At 45.5% G+C, this 20,646-nt stretch overlaps 1 protein-coding gene across 7 annotated transcripts in view; it reads left to right on the forward strand.

Moving 5' to 3' along the window:
* Nucleotides 1-20,646, forward strand: part of PSD3 (pleckstrin and Sec7 domain containing 3) — a 112,481-nt gene that overhangs the window by 31,234 nt on the left and 60,601 nt on the right. For 6 of the 7 annotated variants that reach the window (XR_011736635.1, XR_011736636.1, XR_011736637.1 and 3 more), the window contains exons 5-9: nucleotides 10,647-10,853; nucleotides 10,955-11,035; nucleotides 14,315-14,427; nucleotides 16,938-16,996; nucleotides 19,265-19,354. Coding sequence is in view for 4 of the 7 variants with exons in the window: in XM_065861722.2 (XP_065717794.1) it covers nucleotides 10,647-10,853; nucleotides 10,955-11,035; nucleotides 14,315-14,427; nucleotides 16,938-16,996; nucleotides 19,265-19,354 (550 nt within the window). In the remaining 3 variants the exon portion in view is untranslated. Of the gene's footprint in view, nucleotides 1-10,287; nucleotides 10,391-10,646; nucleotides 10,854-10,954; nucleotides 11,036-14,314; nucleotides 14,428-16,937; nucleotides 16,997-19,264; nucleotides 19,355-20,646 lie in introns of those variants that run through there. The other variant, XM_071802558.1, reaches the window with a different exon arrangement.

The following is a 20,646-nucleotide window of genomic DNA, read 5'->3' on the forward strand; positions in this document are numbered from 1 at the left end:
AATAAGCAGGAGGGTAACATCCTTCTCCACTCTTAGGAAATCACTAGTTCTGGGAGGGGTCAGCTCTGGTATGTGAAGGCAAGTCACATGCCTTCAGAATTGAAAAAAAAAAGGAGGAAAAAAAAACCAAAACCAAAATGATTAGAGGCTTCTGGGCTGCAAGTTCCTATGGTCTCCTGGTTGTCTGGATGTTTCGTCCCTCCTGTCCTCCATGTCAGCTGCTGGCTGTGATTAAACATCGTAAGTCCTGGCAAGAGCTGTGCAACATGCCTGCTCTGACAGCCACCCGCCGCGCTTCCTTAGGGGACGGGGGCAGTCAGCTGGCCCCTGGGTTTTCCTGCAGGACAGGTTGGCTTGCCTTTGCAAGTAGTCCTTTCCTAACACAGCTTAGGTGCCCTTTGTGTCTGACCAGTGGAGGAGGGAAGCCTGGGGGAGAAAGACATGGAGCTTGCCTTCCTTTGGGAATGGTTCCAGCTCTTGGTGTCTTTTGTAGGGCTTATTCTCTTTCCTGGGTATGTAATGATCATCCCTCTGGGGGAAAAGCAAATTTCTGCAGCTGAAGTAGCCTTAAGTTTCCCCACGTTGGGGTGGGAGAACTGAGGGAGGAGGGGGAGTGAGTGAGATTTCAGAGCTGAGACAGCCTCCCTGTGTTTCAAGGCACCATGGGGTCTCCATGAAATGTGCTGACCCACAGGTTGCTGGCATAATGAAGTTTTGCAGTGGCAATGAAGGTATTGCATTTGGGCTATGTTTGGTCCCCCTGCCTCCATGTGATCCCTGCAGAGGAGTGCAGTCCCTGCCATGGCACCCCAGGTACTGCAGTCCTCACTTCTTGTGTCAGTGGCTGGCTTGTGTTGAGATGGTATAGGGGAGTTCAGTCTTGCCCATGGAGGCAATCAGGAAGACTGCAAGGTGCTACCCAGGCGCCCAGGCATCAAGCCTGAGTTGCATCGCCTGAACAGGGTGTAATCGTTTGTACCAAATCAGAGTGGGAGGAAGGGGGCATATTTCCAAAACAGTAAGATGTACTTGAAGGAAAACTGAGTTATCTTTGCTATGTATACAGTGAATGACAGAGCATCAGTGTGTCTAAAAGTGAAGTAGTAAGTTCTCTTGGTGATGATCTCCACCTTTCTTTCCTGCTTTCAGGTTTTAAAGGCAGATTTTTTTTTTCCTTCTTTCTTTATAACAGAGTTGCCATTCCCTCTTCACTCATGCGCTACAGTCAGAACAAGAAATGAAACAAAACCAAAAATCTTCTGGTATTTCTTTTACTGAATTGTCTTTGAAGGTGTGGTTGCTGTTGGTGGGACATCTCCCAGGATTTTTCTAAATCCAGAGAGAGAGGAAAAAAAATCTGTGTTGAGCTCCTAATCCTCAGAAATGCTAAATATTTGCCATTTGCCATCATCTTCAAAGCATTGCTTGTGCTCAGCAAATTCTGCAAGTCCTGTTGTTTTATATTTTTTTTTCCCTAGAGATGAAGAAAAACTCCCTAAAGCAATCTGGTGGTTCTCACAATAAATGCACAAGAATGTAGGCTGCACTTCCCAATGGCTGCCAGGTTACTCTTAATAGTTTGGTCCTCTCATAGTAGCTCTCTTCTGCATATGGTTGATTTCCAGCAGTTTCTTAGGTGGCATTCTGCTTATTCCTTCTTTGAGATGGTAAACTTCATTGACAGATAAACCCAGTTTTGATCACTTTCTCCACGTTGATTCTATAAGTATCCTCTCAGTTTGTCAGTATCCTGCATGCCAATTATACTTCTGGTTTTTAGTTTTTACTGTGGTATTTTTGACCAAGGTAGCTTGTATTTGATTTTCAATATAGATACGGGTCTCAGTACTTAAATATCTAACATGTAACCTATAGTCGTTTACTTTATTTGCCTGTGCAACAGCAGTTTAGTAGAACTTTTTTCCCTTTCAAAGATTCATCTTGTGACCTGATTGAATTTTTTCATTTAGCATGAAATCTACTGAGCTCCCTGTGTTCCTAAGCAGATAATTTGGGGCCTTCAGACATGCCTCAGCTCATGGTAAACTCTGGGACCTGGGATTGCAAGGGCTGTCAGAAAGTGGTATTTGCTGCCATCCATATGCCCAGGGTAAGGAAAGTTATTCAGGGCAACTGTTTTTTGTCTTAAAAGCATGAATGTGTCAAATGGATCCATAGCAAATGAGCAGGCAAATGTGCAGGAGCCGATTTTCCCACACATGGGCTACTGCATCTGTCAGTTGTTGAGACACTAGTAAGCACAGTGTGCTGGCACGGGTATGTTAAATCCTGGTAACGATGGAGTGGAACAATCCACAAGGGTAAATTTCCAAAACTGGTGGCATGTTCGCAGCTGAGGATTTGCACAGTTTAGTAACTTCACAAATGTTAAGCCACAGTGATCACCTTGGTATTCCCTGTAGGAAGGTGGCATCGTTTCACTAAGGCTCTGGAAATAAAGCATATGAGTTTGTCTTTGCTCTGCCTAACAAGGTGCTTGTAACACCAGTTTAGGGAGAATTTGTAAAACTGCTTCCAATTCCTAAATAAACTGTTGTTTTAAGGAAGAAAGAGCCGCTTACTTTTCGCCTCTTCTCTTCCCAGCCTCCTCTGAAAAGAAAACAAAGAAAACAAAAATCCAGGAGCTGACAGAGGCAGAAAGCAAGAGCAACAAAAAGAAGTGGAGCAGCTGATCAGTTTGCTGCACAAAGAGCCTCAGTATAAAGCTGTCAGCAGCTCAGCTTCTAAGCTGGCATCCGTTGGCATATCTCCATGAAAGTCAAAGCCTTTTAGGTCAGGAAGCCTTCATTCACCAAGGTATCTCTGCCAGCTCCAAGTCAGTCCTGAAGTGCATCCTGCTGTCTCATCCAATAACCACGACTTGCTGCCAGTCAAGCCCTCCTCCACATTATTGCTGGTTAACTCTCTTCTTTCTTCATTTGTCTGTCTGTTGGGATAGAGAGAGGCAGAGCCTGGCAGCTGGTGGGGTGGTGTGGAGGCATGTATAGCTTCGGATGTGATGCTGGAGCACCGGTGGAGAAGAGGGCATATAGCGCGCAGACTTCTTACTAGCGCAGCTTGGTGAGCTGTGGGTTGGTTGGTGGTTGTTCTTCCTTTATTGCAGAAATCTATCTTTTATTATTATTAACTATTCCTTTTGAGGGCAGGAGGTTAATTTTGCTGCATGGCTGCAATGTAAAGCTCCTGTGCAGTACTACTGCCAGCACTGGCATGCTCCATCCACACTTCTGCAAAGAAGCCTCAACCAAAAGGCATAGAAACTCATACTTTTATGCATCTGTTTTGCTCCCTGCCATGGAGGATCAGCTGCCCTGCTAGTATGTACTTCCTGGGCCAGTCTTCAAACAGTTAAACTGGCCCCAAGCCAGGCGGAAGTAGTCCGCTGGCTTCCCAGTTTTGCTTCTCTGCTGGAGGACTCGCGGAGCCTAGTGGGGAAATGTCATGCTTGGGCTGAGTGCAGGGATGGCTTTTGGTACCTGCAGGGTGCGGGGGATGGGTGGGCTCAGGGAAGAGAGCCCAAGGGCTCCCAAAACGCTTATTTTCTGAGCAAGGTCATGGATGTGCAGTGCATTCTTTGTGTCTCATTTTTGCTCGTGTCTGGGGGCAGGTAGGCCAGATCCTGAGCTTAGGACTATCCTGTTGGATCCAAGAGACTAGTCTACACATCAGTGCATCTGTTAGAAGCACCTATTGCAGGAGGAGCCCTTGGATACCCTCTGTGGCAAGGGTCATGTTTTCGCTTTCTAGGCATGGAGACATTAATGTGGTGAGAGACCCTTTGCAATAGCTAACCCCCGCCACAGCAATGTAGAGAGCTTGATGTAAAAAGGGAATGAAACCTCAAGTATTTTTAGCAAAACATTTGTACTTTAGGTAGCAACAGGCCAGTGTGCCTGTGTGATAAAGGACACACTGTCTCTTGGAAGGGCTCTAATCCTGTCCGTGTGTGCCGTGGGACTTCATGTCCTGATAGTGTGATTGCATAACGATATAGCATTTGTGTTTGCTGTCATGCAAGCCTACTAGAAATGGCATTTTCTGAGCACTTTAGCTGTTAGCTCCCTGCTTTTAAGCGGTGTGAATTCTTTTAATCAAAGAAAAAGGCAGATGATTACAGGGAGCAAGAGGTTATTTTTTAGCAGCGACATGCATTTCAGCCCCTGGAATTGACTTTGTATATGTATTTTAGTGGTACCAAATAGGACATTACTGGGCTTGTTTGTTATTATTTTACTTTGCTTCTCTCTGTGTGAGGTGACAAGGCTGAGGTACTTGTTAATGGATCGTTGGTGAGCATTCACGGTTGTAGAAACCGTGTGTCCTGGCTGATGCTGTGCTCATAAGACACCCATTGAATTGAGTTGCAGCAAAGTGCAGCTCTGTCAGTCCTCAAAGAGGGATCTACTTCAAAGTGTGTCTTTGAAGAGAATCCATATGTAGGATTTCAAAGCTGATGAAACCATTTGGAGTAAAATAGCACAGTGACTCATCTGCTTGGAAAGGGTATTATGTTTATTTTTATTATTTTTCTCCCCTTCCTACAGTTGTATCTTAGAAGGGCCCTGGAGCTGAAGGTAACTGGCAAGGTATATCATTGCTTGATGTGATTTTGTACTTCCTCCTGGCCCTGCAGTAGCTGGTTCAGAGCTGTAGCAAAGCTGCAGCAGAGCTGTTCCCAGTGTGTCTTTGTGGTCAGTCATTTGTAGCAGGAACTGACTCATCACATCCCACTGCTGCTGGGATTTTTTCCCATTCTCTGGTGGGGCTACTCCTTTCAGAGCCAGGTTGTTCAAGCATGGCTTTTTAGCTTCCTTGAAACAAAATTCTGTCTCTGCATCTGATAATTTTTGGTCAGCTGTGAAATGTGGAAGGATATTGCTGGCTGAGCATCCACGTCTCTCTAAAGGGTTGTAGGGCAGGGATTTGTTCCCTCAGGGAAGGACTTTTCGCAGCAGGCAGTCTGCCCCTCCTGGAGTCCAGGCTGGTGTCAGGGGCACCTGAGTGCTTCTGCCTTTTTGATGTCCCTGCCACGCTTTGAGGTGAAACCCACTGCTGCGGGGCTGTTGAGCTGGAAATAGAAGGTACTTTTCACAGCCAGAGGATATGGCAACATAGAAGCATAGAATAGTTTGGGTTTGAAGGCACCTTCAAAAGTCATCTAGTCCAACTGTGTTCTTTTCAACCCCTGATTCTGCAGTTTGGGTGCTGGCTGTTTACCACAACACAAAACTTTTATTTTCTTTTGAATGCACAATTTAAGGTTTGTCCCCTCAGGAGCAGAGGAGATACGTCATTGTGGGGCCAGATGCCTCTGTTTTGGAACCAGGAGGCGAGGAGGGCTTGGAGTGAATGCACGTAAAACAACAGGGCCTGCACAGTGCTGAAGAGGGTATTTATCAACCCCAATATGACTCTTTAATGGATGGTGTACCCCTGCTGAAAACATTTGTTCTAGCCCTGGCTTCAGCGCACCAGAACGCCTCTCTCCACCCTTCCTTATTTTTAATCATTGCTGTGTTTTGCTCTGGTGAACTTTGCTGGCAAATACCTGACTTAGCCTGGCTTGAAGTAAAGCCAATCTTAAAGGCGTACAGATTCATTTGAGAGAAAAAGTTGGTTTTTCTCCTATTTCCTCCTTTTTTCTTCCCCAAAAGACCTGAGAAGGTCCCAGCTCTGTTTCCTCCAAGCTCCCCCTGCAATGGGTGCATCCAGTGCAGTCCCTCCAGACGCGCATGCTGTGTGGTTTAGCGTTCCTTTAGGAAGTTGCTCTCTGTGCATCTAGCGGAGACCATATGCCACAGAGCATATGCTGTGCTTTGGTCTGGCAAGAGCTGCAGGCCGTGTCCAGCTGGGATTGCTGATGTACCTGGGCTGAGGACAGCAGTTGGGCTGAGTTATCACACCCTGCCACTCTCTATCAACTCTGAACATCTTCTCCTTGCTAGCAGCTGGGGTGGTTACCCTGTACTGGATCTGAGTTTTTGTCTCATAATGCAAAATGCTATCCTGCTTTTCTTCCTTGGAACAAAACAGATGATTTTTTTTTACCCATGGTTTTACTAAAAAATGAAGAGCATCCCAAGGTTTAAGGCACCTGAAACTGCATGTACTCATGCTGAGGTTTCCAGTTGCAGCTTAGTAAGACTGGGAGAGTGGATCACTGAGATATGAGGTGCCTGTATCCTTACTATTATGTTACTGGCCTTGCTCTGTTTTTGTGTGGAAGTTGCAGCCATTCCCCAACCATACATTGTTGTGAAGGGTTTCAATATTGGTGAAACCCAGGACAGGGGTCAGGGACAACAAGTGAATCTGGAATATTGTTGAACAGATCAAATGTGCTAAGTGATGAGTGTGATGTGATTGAGATACCTTAGCATGGGGAGCTAAATCACTGTCTACTTGCTTGATAATGGAATAAGTGAAGAAAACTATACCATGCCTAGCTGTTATGGTGTGTTACGGGAAACCAACTTTATAGATGTTACATTCTACCCGTGCTTCGTCTGTGATTGTGGAAGAGGAGCTGCTGCTGGTAGAAGGCATTGAATTTAACGTAGCAGCTGTCTATTGAATTGCTGTAATTTCTGCTGGATAAGGTCATCACAACCTCTGTGCATTCACTGTGAACCTGAGGATGCTTCAGCAGACGACAGAAGATGTGTCAGGAGCAAATTGCTGGGGTCAGAAATAAGAAGAAACCTTCTTAAGTACCTGGTTTCTGGCCACAACTCATGCACTGTGAGATCAAAGAGATCTGGTTTTTTTTGTAGCTTCTGTTTTCTGTGTTTTCTGATAGCAGAGGTTGAAGTAAGAGTCTCTGGATGAAAATCAGGAACCGTTCCTGTACAGGCAGTTACCAGTAGTATTGTTACAAGTCCCTTTTGGCCCTGAATCCAGGATAAGGGTGAATATAGTCTTATTACATTTTCAGCCTGCTTTTGTCAGTGGAGGTTTCTCATTTTTACGTGATAAAGAGTAAAGGTGCATGAGAAATCTGTGTCCGGTCTTGCTCTGCATCATAAAGCACTTTCTTGGCTTCTTTTAGCTTGTAATGCTGCTGTGGACTCTTTATGTGTAGAAACTGGAGACTGGAGAAGACAGACCTATTTGCAGCCTTGGTCACTCCTAGCCCTAGATTAAAGTCCTTTATAAGCATTTTACAGAAGAGGTAAGTATCACTATCTGTGTTCAGCAGCTGGGGAAACTGAGACATGGATGGAAGATGGTGTGCCTGGAGAGACCTGGAAGTGAGATGTCAGCCTTTCCCCTGTGTAACACCCTCTGGACCCTGCTAAAATGACCTGTCCAGAAGGCAGCTTGCAGTAATCATGCAGAGGGTGTCTGTATTTCTTAAACCTTCAGTGACATGGGTACAGAAGTCTCACTTCAATGTGAACAATCTGGCATTTTCCCTGAACAAGACGCTTAGGTTACAGGCAACATGTATTGTTGATTTGATTGCCTTCTTTAACTTATTAAGGAAAGACTAATTAACTGTCAGAATTACTGAAGGGAGCATCCCGTATTCTTTGACCTGATACATGTATGGAGTCCCAAGGTCAGGATGAAGTTTGAAATCAGGAAGGTTGGAAGATAAGGTTTCTTACGCAACCCTGTCAGCTCATTTTGGCAAGCTGGGGGAAGAGCACACTCTCCTTTTTACTGGTGTCGCCGTTTAACCTGAGCTAGCGATACAACCACAATAGCCACTCCCTCACCGCCTCCGCATCCCCCCAATAGGGGAGCGAATTGAAAGGGAAGGGAGAAACTTAGATTGAGGTAAGCACAGTTTAATAAAATAACAAAATAGTAATACATTACTAGTAAATATATATATATAATAGAAATAGAATATAATATAAAATAAAAGATACTCAGTGCAATTCCTTATGAACTCCATCCACACTGAGCAGCCAGTCCCAGGAAACAGCACCTGGTTCCGAACAGCTAATCCTGAAGAGAGAAGAGAATAAAAGGCAGAAGGGCTCAGAGACCTCTGCAAAACAATAAAAGGCCTAATTTAACATCCCAAACAGAGCTCCCCTGGCTCCAACAAAAAGACCAAAGAAGGCGAAGAAGCGAGAGAGAGACTGGAAGATCCCAGCTCTCCTTAAATACAAAGCATGATGCTAATGGGATGGAATACTCTTATTGATCAGTCTGGATGTCAGTCAAGCTCTGCCCCATCCATGCCCCCTTTCCTTGATGCTTCACACCTGTGGGCAGAACATCCAGAACATACTTGGCTCTCAAACTAGAGCAATTAAAAACATTAACTATGTACTGGGGTGTTATCTCTTGTTGTCAAGCTAAGTCCAAATAATGACCATGCTAGCTATGAGAAAGAAAGGCTTCTAACTGCATGAAGAAAATGAACTCATTTGCAGTCAAACCAGCACAGCTGGGTGTTCTTCCCTCACATCCCAGCCGCTGCTCTGAGAGGCAAAACAGAAGCTGGGACTTCCATACTGTTTGTTTCACTAAGTGGCAGATGCTGGCACTTCCTTTCTAAACTTTTGGTGGTTTGCAGTAACATTGACTTCTGTAGTGCACCGGTTCCTAGCAGAGTGCAGATGTTTTTTGTCAGCTTTGGCTATCTTTCAAGCCTATAAATATTGCCTTTAATAAAGAGCTGTGGTGAAACAGGGCTGTGATTTATGAGTGAGGCTCTGCAAGTTGGCATGACTGTTGAAGTAGCATTGGATGTGGAAGGCTCTGTGGATGTGTTAGCTCACCTGGTAATTCTTTGCTCTTTTCAATTTTAGAACTGAGAGTTTGAAACCAGTCGTGCCTGATTGGAATGGACAAGGAGTTGCTTGGTGTGTGTGTCAGAGCACTGTGGAATCTACTTTCAACACAAGTTTGGAGTAGACCAAATTTAGAGAATTTCAGACATTGGCTAGTGCTTTTGGAAAGGGCTGAGGAGGCACTTCCCACAGCAACTCCCACTGGAGTACTGAGACTGAGCCCTTTTTGTTTTAGCACCTTATTATTTACACTGAAATAAATCCCCAGTACTTGTAGGAACAGGTTAGACGTCTGTTTTCCCTGGATACTTGTTAAAAAGTTGTATCCACAGCATAGATGTGTGATACTTTTAGTGTTCTAACAGTACTAGGAGGTTGGAAAAAAAAAGGTGAAATGGGTAAGTCTCTTTCCTGTAGGAGCACTACACACCTCCTCCTCTTAAACCATGCATGGGAATATAGGTAGGACACAGGTAATGATTTGTGTGGAAGGAGGCATGCAGAATAGCAGAAGATTTGTATTTTAAGCTCACAATGTATGAAAAGGGTGAATAATTGGCTAGCAGACATTTCAGTAAATGGTTAGATAATAGTTACTGGAGCGCAGTGATCAGTTGTTCTAGCTGTGGTTTGTCAAGCCTCAAGATTACAGTGGTGTATGGAACTGTGGTATGTTGGAGTGTTGTGTTTAATCTTTAACTCGTTCCACTCATATCTGCCCTGCACATGACTCCTGCTGATAGTTCGTTAGCCATGTGTAAATGTAGATGTAGCAGAAAAAATTTTTGTATAGTGTGTTTTTTAGAATAGAAATGCTGTCATGAGCACACACACAGACACACAGACACACAGACACACACACGAGCTGAGATTTTGCAAGAATTTTCATGCAAAAAGTGTATGAGAAAAGCTTTTCAAAAGTTAGAAGGCTGTCAGTGTGCAGGGGAGTGTATGTGGGGATGCACTTTCTGGTGTGGAGGGCTCTTGCCTCTTTAGGGGGAGAAAGCAAAATAGACACACATCTCAGCCAGAAGTTTCCTGCTGTAATAGAGGTGGGAGCAATCCACAAATGCATGATTTATGTAAAGTGCCCTGGGACTGACTTTGAGCAGCCAGTGAGGGAAATCATTGCCACCACAAGGGAGCAGGAGGAAAACAAGCAAGTCTGAAGGCAGGCCTGGGTGGCTTGTGTCTCTGTCCCATTCCCCGAACTGGATTAATTGCTCCAAGTCCTGTTTTTTCTAGTGGTTCTTCCCCATGGGATGCCCGCAGCTCATGGGCGGCACGGAAGCTGCTGAGACTTCTGCAGATGTTTTTTTTTTTTAAATTTGGAGAGTTGTAATGTTTCCAGGGCAACTGGGGAAGAATGAGGAAGGGACTTGTGCTGAGTCAGCTTGGACTACTGAACACCCTAGCTTGCTCGTGGCATTTTTGCCTTTACACTGGCTAATGGCCTACTTTTACAGGGACCCCTTCAAGCCAAGTAAGCAACTGGGTTAAAAAATATTGGTGCAAGAAGCAAGTGAGGAGCAAGTGTTGTCAGGTGCACTTGTAGGCTGATAATAGCCAACAGCTCTCTGAAGTAAGCACAAGTTGTGGACACTCAGGACACTTGGAAGGTGAGTGCAGAGCAGAATGTGTTTCTGGGCTGGAAAGCCCATATTTGTGTCTCCGTGTTAAACTGTCTTAACCTCTGATGACTGCTAAATAAATGTCCCTGTTCTACACAGCTCCTTCAGTTAAGTGCAATTTGCTGTATTGTTTAGTCTTGCCTCTGTACCATTAATTGCTTTGTATTCTAAGAGGAATCAAATCCTTCTTTAAACTGTAATGTCATCTAATTTTTCTTCTTTCCATATTCTCTCTGTCTCATAGCAATGCTGAACTGCCGAATGTGGTGTTAAATTCCAGTGCTGCCATGGGGAGCAATGAACTACAGGAGAAAGATGCCACCAGAGCCCTTGGCCATGATCTCAGCAATGGCAGCAGCAGCAATTTGGAAGCAGCCAGGCGCCTGGCTAAGCGCCTCTACCATCTGGACAGATTCAAACGCTCTGATGTGTCAAAGCATTTGGGTAAAAAGTATGTGCTGATACAAGGCCTTTGACCGTGTTGTTCTTCCTGCTTCTGGAGAGGTTCTCTCTTGAATGATAACCTTTACTTATTTATTTGTTTGTTTAAAGCAACGAATTCAGCAAGCTTGTGGCTGAAGAATACCTTAAGTTTTTTGACTTCACAGGCATGACGCTGGACTACTCGCTCAGGTACATGCCCATTTGCAGACCTTATGTTCTTGTTTCAGTAATGGTGCTGTTTGCTGTATTGTCCTGATTGAAGCGGTTGTCCTTTGGGGGCTAGAGAGAGTGAAGAGAGGGTTGTGATGTGTTTTGGGGATGGAGCTTTTCTCTTCTGTTTGGCTTGGCATGCTGCCATACTCTGGAGTGCTGTTGGAGCCATGGTGTTTCCTGGAGAGGGAGGTCTTTGGGTGGACTTGCTTAGTGATGGTCCTTGATGCAGAGGAGGTGGAGAAAAATGGCAAGTCACTCGGTAAACAGTGGACTGGTAGTCTGCCAGGTGCTACTCAGGAATGAAGTTCTTGCTCACAGCTGAGCTGCACAGACTTTTTGGCTGATGCCCTTTGGAGCTTGCTTTGCCTGACTGCAATGCACAAAGACAGGGCCATGTAGCTCGGCAGCCCCTCTCTCCATGTCCCTCTGAGGCACCCAAAAATGTGCAGAACAGCAAAAGCTTCCACGTGGAAAATGCTGTTGAGAGTTTGGTAGCTGCCAGTGTGGGTGTTTGAAAACCCAGCCCTTCAATTTTCCTTTAACACTTGAATTAGGCCTCAACAATGTTTTGGTTTGGTTTGGGTTTTTTTCTTAGGAGGCAAAACACCAAGTTTGTGTAGCAGTGGCTGCACAATTAAATGGGATTTAAAGTGAGTTTAAATCATCTGACTGAGGTTACTGAAGTGGGTTGTTGTTTTTTTTTTTTTCTAATGAAACAAAACCAGCAGGTCTGCAGGCACTTGCTAGTCCCCTTGCAAATGCATTTCCAGGTTGCTGACTCCAGGAGGCCATGGCAGACCCCAAGAAAAACCCAGAGTCCTGCCTGCCAAAGGTGGCTGGAAGGAAATGTGCCTGCAGAAGAGTGAACCAGCTGCTCCCATGTTGGGGAATGGAGCTGGAGCCCTCACTCAGCACAGGGCAGGAGCAGCTGGAGTGGTGGGAGGTCTGTGGCTCCTTCCAGGTTTTAGCAGCCCTGAAGTGCGATGCTAAATATAGACATCTTTTAAATGGTGAAATCCAACACCTAATTGCTTTGTGACACATATTTAGGAGGTCTCTGCTCCCATTAGATTTCCAGTTATTATTAGTAGTCATGACCTTCTCTGAAATATGCCCTGGCTCGTGTGGGACTAGCACACGCCAGGGGTTTGCTGAGGTTTCAGGTCTGGCTGCAGTCACTGCCGGCTGTACACCCTGAGCAGGCAGCAGAAACCAGGAACAGAGCATCATCCCGAAGCCTGGGGCAGCTGATGCCTGCCGCTTCCTGCTTGTAGGGAGCGAGAGGTGACCGTCCTGTTGCTGCTGGCTTGCTGACGGGTTGTAGTTTGTTAAGCATATGGGAGCCTGTGGTGACAGCCCAGACCCACGCTACCCCCAAGCTGTGGGAGGCTGTTGTGCAGTGTGTATCACTGTGAGTGGCAGGTCTGGGACATGGGAGGGTTGTTCCTTTGTCGACCTGCTCTGCTTCCACATCATGGGCCCACATCACCCATGCATCTCCCGAATGCATCTTTCGTGTCCTCTGCAGGACTGCAGGAGGTGGAGAGGTGGAACCACTGCTTCAGCCCCTCTCAAAGTCCATCCTCGTCCTCCCAGTGGTTAAAAACTTGCCCTGGTGGCCCTTGGCCAGAGCATCGTGCTCTGAGAGCAAGGAACCTGCCGTGTTTCTGTAGCAAATGCTGTTTCATCAGTTGCCTTTCCAAGGCAGCTTCCAGAGGTGGGTAAAGGTGCTGAAGAGCAGTAGAGGGTGTAGGTCAGTGGTGCATGGTGTGGGCAGGGGCTGTTGCTGGAAAAAGCCAGAGCTGTAGGAGGAGTAAAAATGGCTGGTTGTCAAAATGTCCCATGGGGACATGAGGTAGGGAGAGGAGAGGAGAGGAGAGGAGAGGAGAGGAGAGGAGAGGAGAGGAGAGGAGAGGAGAGGAGAGGAGAGGAGAGGAGAGGAGAGGAGAGGAGAGGAGAGGAGAGGAGAGGAGAGGAGAGGAGAGGAGAGGAGAGGAGAGGAGAGGAGAGGAGAGGAGAGGAGACCCTGTGAAGAGTCAGTTATACCTACTTGTGAATTGAGTTATTTGCAATACATTACATGTGAAATTAAGTTATTACCAGGCAAATCACACTCTCTATGGGTGTGAGATCATTGCAAGTACAGCCCATCTCTGACCTTATATCAAAGAGAAAAAATTAATGTTTATTCGTCCAGACTAGATAGACAGAAATGTTACAGCAACATATTCCACACCTTTCAGATCTAGTGTTAGTTTCAGTCTCATGGAGCATTTAAAAATTGTCTATTATGCACTCATTTTGTATGCTGTCTTGCTTCGGACCCAGAAAGTTTGTGTTTTCAGGCTTTTCTTGGAAGCATCCTGACAATGAGCGTAGGCTTATACTGCTGAAGTCATCTCTTGGCTCCAGGATGTGGGGATTTTGCAGAAGTTCCTTGGCTGAGAGACGAGTTTTTCTAGCAGGAAGAATAGTGATGTGTTTAACGGGAGGGGTGATTAAGTGTTGGATGAAGAGTGAAAGATGTGTATGTGTCCTGCCTCTTTGCACAGGCTCACTGGCTGCATCAGCCTGCACCCTGGACTGTCAGGAACCCAGGAAGGCCTGTTTGCTCCTCCTGCTGTTGAAGTGCAGTATGAGGTGTTAAAACTCCTCTGCCCTCTTCCCCAGATGTTTTCAGCAGGTCAGGTAGTCACACTGCCCTTCGCAAGGTCACTGGTGTGGTCGTGGCCAGTCTGGTAGGTGAACCACCAGAAGGAGGACCACACATTTGGTATGGGCTCTGAGTCTGCAATGCACAGGCCTTACTTCAGTGTCTGGAGTAGCTCCTCGGATTTGGATGGGAATACTAATGAGTGTAAAGTTAAAAGGTGCAGGGTGACAGACAATTAGAGAAGTACAGAGAACACCCTGGATGTCTGTCATGCATAAACAACACCAGCTCAAGTTCCTTCCCCAAAGAAAAGAAAAATATTAAAAAATAAGACCAGGTCCTTGAAGTGATATGATTGCTTATTAGTTTATATGTTCTGTGACTGAGACCAGTGGTAATTTAACTCCTGCTTAATTTACTATAATGGTGGGATTAACTGCACATGGCATAACAGCCCGTTTTTCTAGAAAGGCTTCTTGGAAGCAAAAGTCTGGCATGTACTTATATACTTCCTACTGTGAAGTGTGCTTTACTCTGTGCACTGTGTAAGGCAAAAAGAGATTTATCACTTTAGTTTCACCTTTTTTCTGTTCTTCTATTAGGAGTTTCTTTAAAGCCTTTTCACTTATTGGAGAAACTCAGGAACGAGAGAGAGTTTTAATCCACTTCTCCAGCAGATACTACCAGTGCAACCCCAACATTATTTCTTCTCAAGGTAACTGTTTCTGTCCCTCCTCCTTCATCCTTGTCTTCAATAGCATGTATGATGCATGCCTAAGAATTGAAGGTGTTTAATTGAAGTACTACACTTTAGAGGCTGCCAGTGGTGAGCATTGAAACCCCTCATGTTCTCCAAACATAACTGTGATAAGGCAGTGAAAAATCTGTATTTATCCCCAGTCAGGAAAGGTGTTTAAGCGTCCTCAGTGTAAAGCCTCAGTTGTAGCATCTCCAGATTTGAACATCCTCAGTTGTGGTTTCTGGTCTCACTGACTTTCAGCATGTGGGTACCTGTACTCTGGCTACATACATGTAGATGTGAATAGGTCCCATCTCAGGTGGAAAAGAAACTGTTTGCTTTCCGTGTTCCATTCAGCGCTTGCATCTCTGCGTGCACAGCAGCAGTCATGCCAGTTCTTGCCAGTTGTGGGGGTGAATTTTGGGTGCTGTATCCAGACCCTGGCATGGTTTCATCTCGCCTAGCTAACATCACTCGAAGTGCTGCCTTCTTGCCAATGTTTCCAGTAATTTTGGAAATTTATGGTGAAAGCAAACGAACACGTGGATCAAACCTGAGAAGGCTGGCATTGGAGAAGAGGACGAACTGTCCACTGACATAGCTGGTTTGTTCAGGCAGCCACGCCAGCAGAGACATGCAGCCCCGTGATGGCAGCGCCGGCTGATCACACACTGAGAAAGGGAGAAGGGCAAGAAAGAAAGTAAACACAGTCTCAGCTGTGCCTTTAGTCTCAAGTGTAAGTGAGAAGGAGCTGCCACACTTGGAAGTACTGTCACACTTCATTACCCCTTGCTTCGTGACCTGCCTCTGTTGCAGCAAGGTGATGTTTGTTCACTTTGCGCTTTACTGGCTGGCATGCAGGAGAGAGGAATAGGTAGTGGTAGGACAGGATCTGCTGCCATGCTGTTCCTGTCCTCTTCCTAATGCATTTCTTGTTTCAGGACTCAGTCGTGTAGAACAGGTGTGGCATGTCCAGACCGAAATAATGACAGGCATGTTGATGTGGCAGCCTTAGTCTAGTCAGGATACAGAAGGGACATTGCCACTTCTGAGCCTTAGAATAACGTGAGCCCTCCAAGTTTTGTGCTGGATTTCACATAATTTTGATGCTGTATTTCTGCTGTCAGTAGTCGAATGCTACACTGCAGAAACACGGTGGTGGTTTCTTTTGATGGAAATCCAGGGTTGCATTTGGCTTTCTCTTTTCCCTTTTCTATCCTCTGGATGCATTTGTGGTTTGGAAATGAGAGGGTGTGCTACTCTAGAGAAATGCATAGACTTGGAGTACCACAGACCCAGAATCAAGCTACTTCAAATTTACTACTGCTAGTAATAATAGATCTCTCATTTCATGGTCTGCTACAGTTCAGGCACATTTCTTGGGTGCTGGGGCCTGTACAAACATCATAAGAACACATGATCCTTATGCTGGGGAACATCTTTTTGTAATGGCTTCATCTTGCACTAATTTAAGCCTGCTGTAGTCACACTGGATGTGAGATATATCTATCCTTACCCTCCATTCCTCTTCCTTCACTGCACAGAGGGACCTGTGCATAGTCATTATCTGGACTCGTCTGTGAAGATTTTTATGTACATCTCCCTTCAGTGTGTGAATGTCTCAAAAATTATTCTGTGTCTTTATGATACCCCAGTGAAAGAAGGGAAGGTGGCACCATGTGTTTATGAACAAGAGAATGGAGAAAATATTTTTCCTAATGTGTTCCTCATGTTTGGAAACTGGCTAAAGGCATTTGAATTTTCAGAGGTGATAAGTGGCACCATAGGCACTATCACCTTTGTCTGGATTTGTGCACAGCCAATACACTTCAGATTTTAAGAGGTACCTGGAAAATAAGGATTGTGAAATTGGTGTCCACTTCTGCAAATTACAGTTTACACTGTAAGTCTGCCACAGTTACTCTGAGGATGGACTTAGCGATACAATCTGCCTCTACTGGCTCATTGATGAGGGCCTTTGCTACAGGACCACCTTAGAAATCACTGTAGCACTCTCTGCCCAATATGGAGCCAAGGTAGTGTGAACCACTGACTGAAGTTCTCCAAAGTTCAGTCTAATTGAGCCCTTAATGAGGGGGCCAGAGGAGGAAGAAGACAGGATACCGTGTTTTGTCCACTCTGTACAGAAGAATGGGTGTATTTTACCCTTCCCTTTATGCCCTGAATTAAAAAGAGGGAGTTGATTCAGGCTGTGGTATTGGTATTAGCAAGCACAGGGTGACAGTGTGGCTTCATCCATGGGTGCTGCAAGATAGTTTTGACAGTCATTAAAAGATGAAAGAAAGGCTGTTCTGGCTTGGCAGCTGTGGGATGACTTCACTGTTCATATGTTTAATTATGTGTATTTCTTGATAAAGCAGATTCTCGTTAAGGGAACAAACTCAGGCTATGAAGCTCAGTTTCAGCTGTTCTTAAAAGTCCAGACATGGGTTTGCATGTGACTCTGCTTGTGTCTCTTTCTGCAGATGGAGTTCACTGTCTTACGTGTGCCATGATGCTGCTGAACACAGATCTGCATGGCCATGTGAGTATGTGCAGCTTTGTGTAGACTGTTCCTGTCAACATTGTGTTTGGAGGGGGTGGTCTTGTGACAGCAGAGTCCCCTTGCTGGTAGCCTGCTACTAAAGCACCCCCGCAGATGACAAACAGTGAGAAGACTGCACTGCCAGCCTGATGTCTTGGGCAGGGCTTTCCAGCAGGTCCAGATGTGTAAACCGGCATTTTGCCTGACTTTGCCATAATGTCTCAGGATGCTCCTTGTCCTCAGGCCCCTGTCTTTCTGGTGTACTCTCCATCCTTCCCTGGTTACAGCAGCTGGCCCTGGCCATGAAGCTGTGGTTGGTTTTGGGTTCTCCTTTCCATTATGTAAAAACATTTGGGAAACCAGAAGAAAGAAGGGAGGTGAAGAATTGCTGAGAAGGTCACAAGGGGAAGGTGATGTTTGCAGGCGTCCAATTGCAAGGTGGAGATCTGGTGGAAGCAGTGTTCTGCTCAGCCAGGGTAATGACAGGTGTCCCCAGAGCCAACGGAGTGGAGGGGGCCATGAGCATTCTGAGTGGGAGCCCTTTGTTCCCCCACTGCACACCATTACATGGACAGGGGAAATATTATTCCAGTTTGAGTCCTCTTAGTCACACTGGTACAGGGTGCCAGCAGCCCTTGAATGTGTATTTCAGCACCTGTAATGCAATATGCCGGCCATGCATGGTGTTCCCATGCTGATGGGAGGCTTCCTGCATCCTGGCATCAGGATAGAGGGGAAAACACATGGAGCATGGCATGATACCATGCAGGAGCAGTGGCTTCAGCCACGTGGCTTTGGGGCTTGTCTACACTGAGCTCCATTTGTTGCTGACATACTGATTGTAAGTTTGGACACTTTAATTTCACAATAAGGAAAGCATTTGCAGGTCTACTAGAACAGCTCCGGCCTGCACCCAAGACTGCAGTTACGAGTTGTGTTCTGCAAGCTTAGCAACCAGAGAGCCAGGGTTCCAGCCAGACTATATTGTCAGGAGCCTTCCTCATGCTGGAAGCGGTGCATCTTTCTAGCATTCCTGCCTACCTCTTTCTTCTGTTCTATGCTCGCTATAGGCTGCTTTATCTTCCTTTGTGGCTAGATGAGGCTAACAGTCAAGGTTTGCTGGTTTTCTTGCTCTCCCTGATCATACATTATGGAAATGAAATAGAGGATGGTGCAGTCCAAGCTGTAATATAACTATAAAATTGAATGATCTGTATTACTAACTGATGCACTTCTTTGGGCTTCACTCCTATGTTAATTTGGGATCTTGCTTCTGCCCCAAGTCACTGTTGGTGCACCAAGCTCCTCTGTATTTCTGCAGCCAAGGCATACCCTTACCATGGAGAAGTCATCTTCACCCCCTTCTCCCGACTGGCAGCAATGGCATCCCCAAAGATACCGTGGTCATCACAGGGCCTTGTCTTCCCTCTGTTTTTACCATGTTTCACAGCTCATTCCAGGTTGCTTCCCTTCCCTCAGATCTCTCTGGGTTCCTTTTTCACCAGCTCAGTGTTGTCATTGCTGCCCCCTCACAAGGCTCCCTGCATGTCAAGTGTGGGACTTTAGCACCTGAGGCAACAGGTGGCTGAGTACAGACACACTCTCTGAGGGGTGACGAAGACTGGAATCCAAGAGCAGTTTAGGACACCTTCAAGACTCCAGATAGAGCAGTTTGGGTCCTACATGAACATGGCCATTCCTTTCCTGCTTGTGGCTCAGTTGGGCAATTTTTAGTCTCAGAATTAGACAGAAAGAGAGAAAAGAGAGCAAAAAGTCCAGTCAGCCTTAGCCTGTGAATCAGAAAAGGTAATGGCTGCTCCTGGGCATCTTACTCCAATTCAGAACAGTTGCTACTGGAGGGGAGCACTAGGAATAGTAAGAGCGAGATCTGGAAAGGGCCTCAGTTGGCTATTTCCTTATGCCCCACAGCAGGATCTAGTAGAGCTTTTCCATTAGAGGCTGGTAGAGACTCTGGAGACATGGAGATGTAAGGCACCATTAAGATACCTGGCAATTTTATCATCACCCTTTTTGTTACCCTCCTGTATTTAGCTGCTTTCGGATGGCTGTGTGGGACTTGGGGTCCAAATGCACCTTCCCTTTTCTAACTATATTCACACGAGGATGCTTGTCTCTGAGTAATCTTGGGAATGCCTGTGATGGGATTAAATGGGAGCAGGGAGTTGCAGTTCATCTGATGTTGCTTATTTACATCATTTTGGAAAACAGCATGAATATGATGCTGTGTTTCTCTGCCATCCCTTCCAGAACATTGGGAAAAAGATGACCTGCCAAGAGTTCATTGCTAACCTCCAGGGGATGAATGATGGCAAAGACTTCCCAAAAGGGCTGTTGAAGGTAAGGAATGATCTGCAGAACACGGGTTTCGTTTTTAGTGAGAGGTGGTTCAAAACAGAACACCCTGCTTGCATTTTCTGAATCTTAATTGTCAAACAGGTCAAACGATGGGCATGTTTCCTCTCCCAGAATATATATAATATAAACAGTGTTTATTCTGCTGTTTTTCCACTTACCTTCACTCGATTGTGGTAGAGACTGAACGCCATTAGGGCCAGCTCCAGAGCTGCGTGTCTTGTAAGCTCAGGCAGTCATGCCATCCCAGAGTACTGTCTCCTCATTAAAGCAGCCAGAAGCAGCCAGTTGGTTCTAACTATTGAATAGTAAGGGCCAATCCTCAGCTCTGCCTGTCTGGAAAACATGTGTGTGTTTTTTCATCAAAGGTACTTTGTGGTTTTCACATTAGAGCAGGAGATGTAATTTGAGATTATAATGTGTTGTCTGCCACAGGCTGATTTGCTTCAGGTTTTGTTCATTAAGTTTGTGCCAGGAGTTAAATCTGAAGAACAGGCAAAGAGGCTGAGCAGGATGAATCTTGTTTCATTGTCAGTAATAATAAGAATGTTTCGTTTCTCTTTTGCCTGATTGCTGGCATGAAACCACAGTCTATCTGAATGAAGAGAGGAGCGCATACACTAGAGTTTATAATTTTTTTTTTTTGGTAGTGGAAATAAGAATGAGAGGTTGCTTCATCTGAGAGCTGGAGTAAATCAAAATAACTGCAGTTTCTTTTGTGGGTTTCGTGTCAGGCCTATTGTGAAATGTGGATGTACCTGCATAGTTACAAGTGGCAGACTTTGTTTTCCAGTATTGGTAATTTCTCCAGCCTCCTTGGGGAGCTTTTTATTGTGTCCTCCTGCCTCAGTTCGGAGTTAGGAACTTAAACTTAACATCCTCATTTTTAGATTTAGTGTCTTTATTTTTAAAATCTGGATACAGATTATTCATCCGTCAGCAGCAATGCTGTATTTTTTTTTTTCCCAAAGACTCTTATTTCTTAGTCTGCAATAGAGAGATGTGTTGAGATTAATTTGCAGGCTAATTACAGCTCATATTGAAGAAACAGGTCTCCAGACTCTGTTTAAATAACCTTCTGAGTGCACTGATGAGAGAATTCCACTGGTGCTCACCTGCTCTTTATTTTCCTGCTGACAAAATTATGCGGTTGGGGTTGTATCTTGCTGTTTAGCACTGACCTGCTAATGCTAAGGCTGCCAGGCGGTTCACCACCACACTCTAAGCAAGGATTTTTTGGATGTAGCAGGATGGAAGAAACTCAGAGTCTTGCCTCA

The sequence above is a fragment of the Patagioenas fasciata genome, chromosome Z (genome assembly GCF_037038585.1).
Source record: "Patagioenas fasciata isolate bPatFas1 chromosome Z, bPatFas1.hap1, whole genome shotgun sequence".
Taxonomy (NCBI): domain Eukaryota; kingdom Metazoa; phylum Chordata; class Aves; order Columbiformes; family Columbidae; genus Patagioenas; species Patagioenas fasciata.